General features: G+C 46.6%; 1 protein-coding gene across 1 annotated transcript in view; it reads right to left on the bottom strand.

Annotated features, from left to right (window-relative positions):
* Positions 1–548: 548 nt before the first annotated feature.
* LOC106810087 overlaps positions 549–1434 on the bottom strand; it is an 11632-nt gene continuing 10746 nt past the window's right edge. Inside the window, exon 5 of the mRNA XM_014813361.1 lies at positions 549–614. Coding sequence (XP_014668847.1) covers positions 549–614 — 66 coding nt within the window. The remainder of the gene's footprint in view (positions 615–1434) is intronic.

The raw sequence follows: 1434 nt of genomic DNA on the forward strand, positions 1-1434 counted from the left end.
CTGCCTGCCTGCCTGTTTGCCTGCCTGCCACCTGCCTGCCTGCCTACCTGCCTGCGCTGCGCTGACTGCCCTGCCTGCCTGCCTGCCTGCATGCCATAGGCGCTTGTCTTGCTGCCTGCCTGCCTACCTACTTAGCTGTCTGTTTGTAAATATGTTTGTCAGTCAAATCAACTACTCTAATTATAAATCTATCTATAATTGATCTATTTAATAATAAATTATATATCCATGTCTTACTTTGCTAATTTTATTTAAAAAAACGAAACATTTATGGGATGTTTAAACGAAATTCGTGGTGACGACAATCTGTGAACCATGAATAGATCCGAGACAAGATGAGTCCGAAAAAGGACCAGAAAAGTGAAGAAAGAGTGGGAGAGAGAGAAAGTAGAGAAGAAGAAAGGAGATAGTGAGAGAGTGATTGATTGAGATATATTGTTGTTTCTATTGTTGTCTTTGTAGCTGCCATTGTCATTGCATCGTTACAACAACGGACAAGATAACGATGACAACACGATGACAACGACCGATGAGACCACAAACGATGATTACTTTGGTATGATGATGACCCAGATGAACGAATGACACACGATGACGATGAACCATGATGATGACTGACAACGAATCAATGGTGATCATGATGACAATAACGAATGACAACAACGAACAGAGATGAGCCAACGACGACAACAGTGGACAAGACAAAAGACAAATGACGAGGACAATTAAACGGTCGACTCTGGCGCACAGACCGATGCGTGCTGGCGCGAAATACCTACTGCTCTCTCGCTCTGCTCTCTCTGCCTCTCTCTCATCATCTCTGCACTCCTCATCTCCTCTCCCTCATCGTCATGCTCATCTCTCTCTCTCAGGTCTCTCTCTCTGCTCTCCGCCGCCTCTCTCTCTCTCATCTCTCTCATCTCTCTCTGCTCCTCTCTCTCTCATCTCTCGTGCTCTCTCGGTGTCGTCTCTGCTCTCTCTCTCTCTCTCTCTGTCTCTCTGCTCTCTCGTCTTCTCTCTCTCCTCTCCTCTCTCTCCTCTCCGGCTCTCTTCTCTAAATCTTCTCTCTCTCTCTCTCTCTCTTCTCTCCTCTCTCTCTTCTCTCTCTCTGTCGTCTCTCTCCTCTCTATCGTCTCTCTCTCTCTCTCTATCTCTCTCTCTCTCTCTCTCTTCTCTATTCTCTCTCTCTCTCACCTCTCGTCACCTCCCTCTTCTCTCTCTCTCCTCTCTCTTCTCTCTCCTCTCTCTCTACTCTCTCTTTCTCTGCTTCATCTATCTCTCTCATTTCTCTGTCTCTCTGCTCCGTCTGCTCTCAGTTTCTTCAACAACCGGGCTTATCTCTCTCTCCTCCTATCTCTCTCGTCTCTTTCTCTGTGCTCTTCTGGTGATTCCTTAGTTTCTCTACCCTCTCTACTCCCTCTCTCGTCCTATCTC

Source organism: Priapulus caudatus, unplaced genomic scaffold (assembly GCF_000485595.1).
Source record: "Priapulus caudatus unplaced genomic scaffold, Priapulus_caudatus-5.0.1 Scaffold409, whole genome shotgun sequence".
NCBI classification, from domain to species: domain Eukaryota; kingdom Metazoa; phylum Priapulida; class Priapulimorpha; order Priapulimorphida; family Priapulidae; genus Priapulus; species Priapulus caudatus.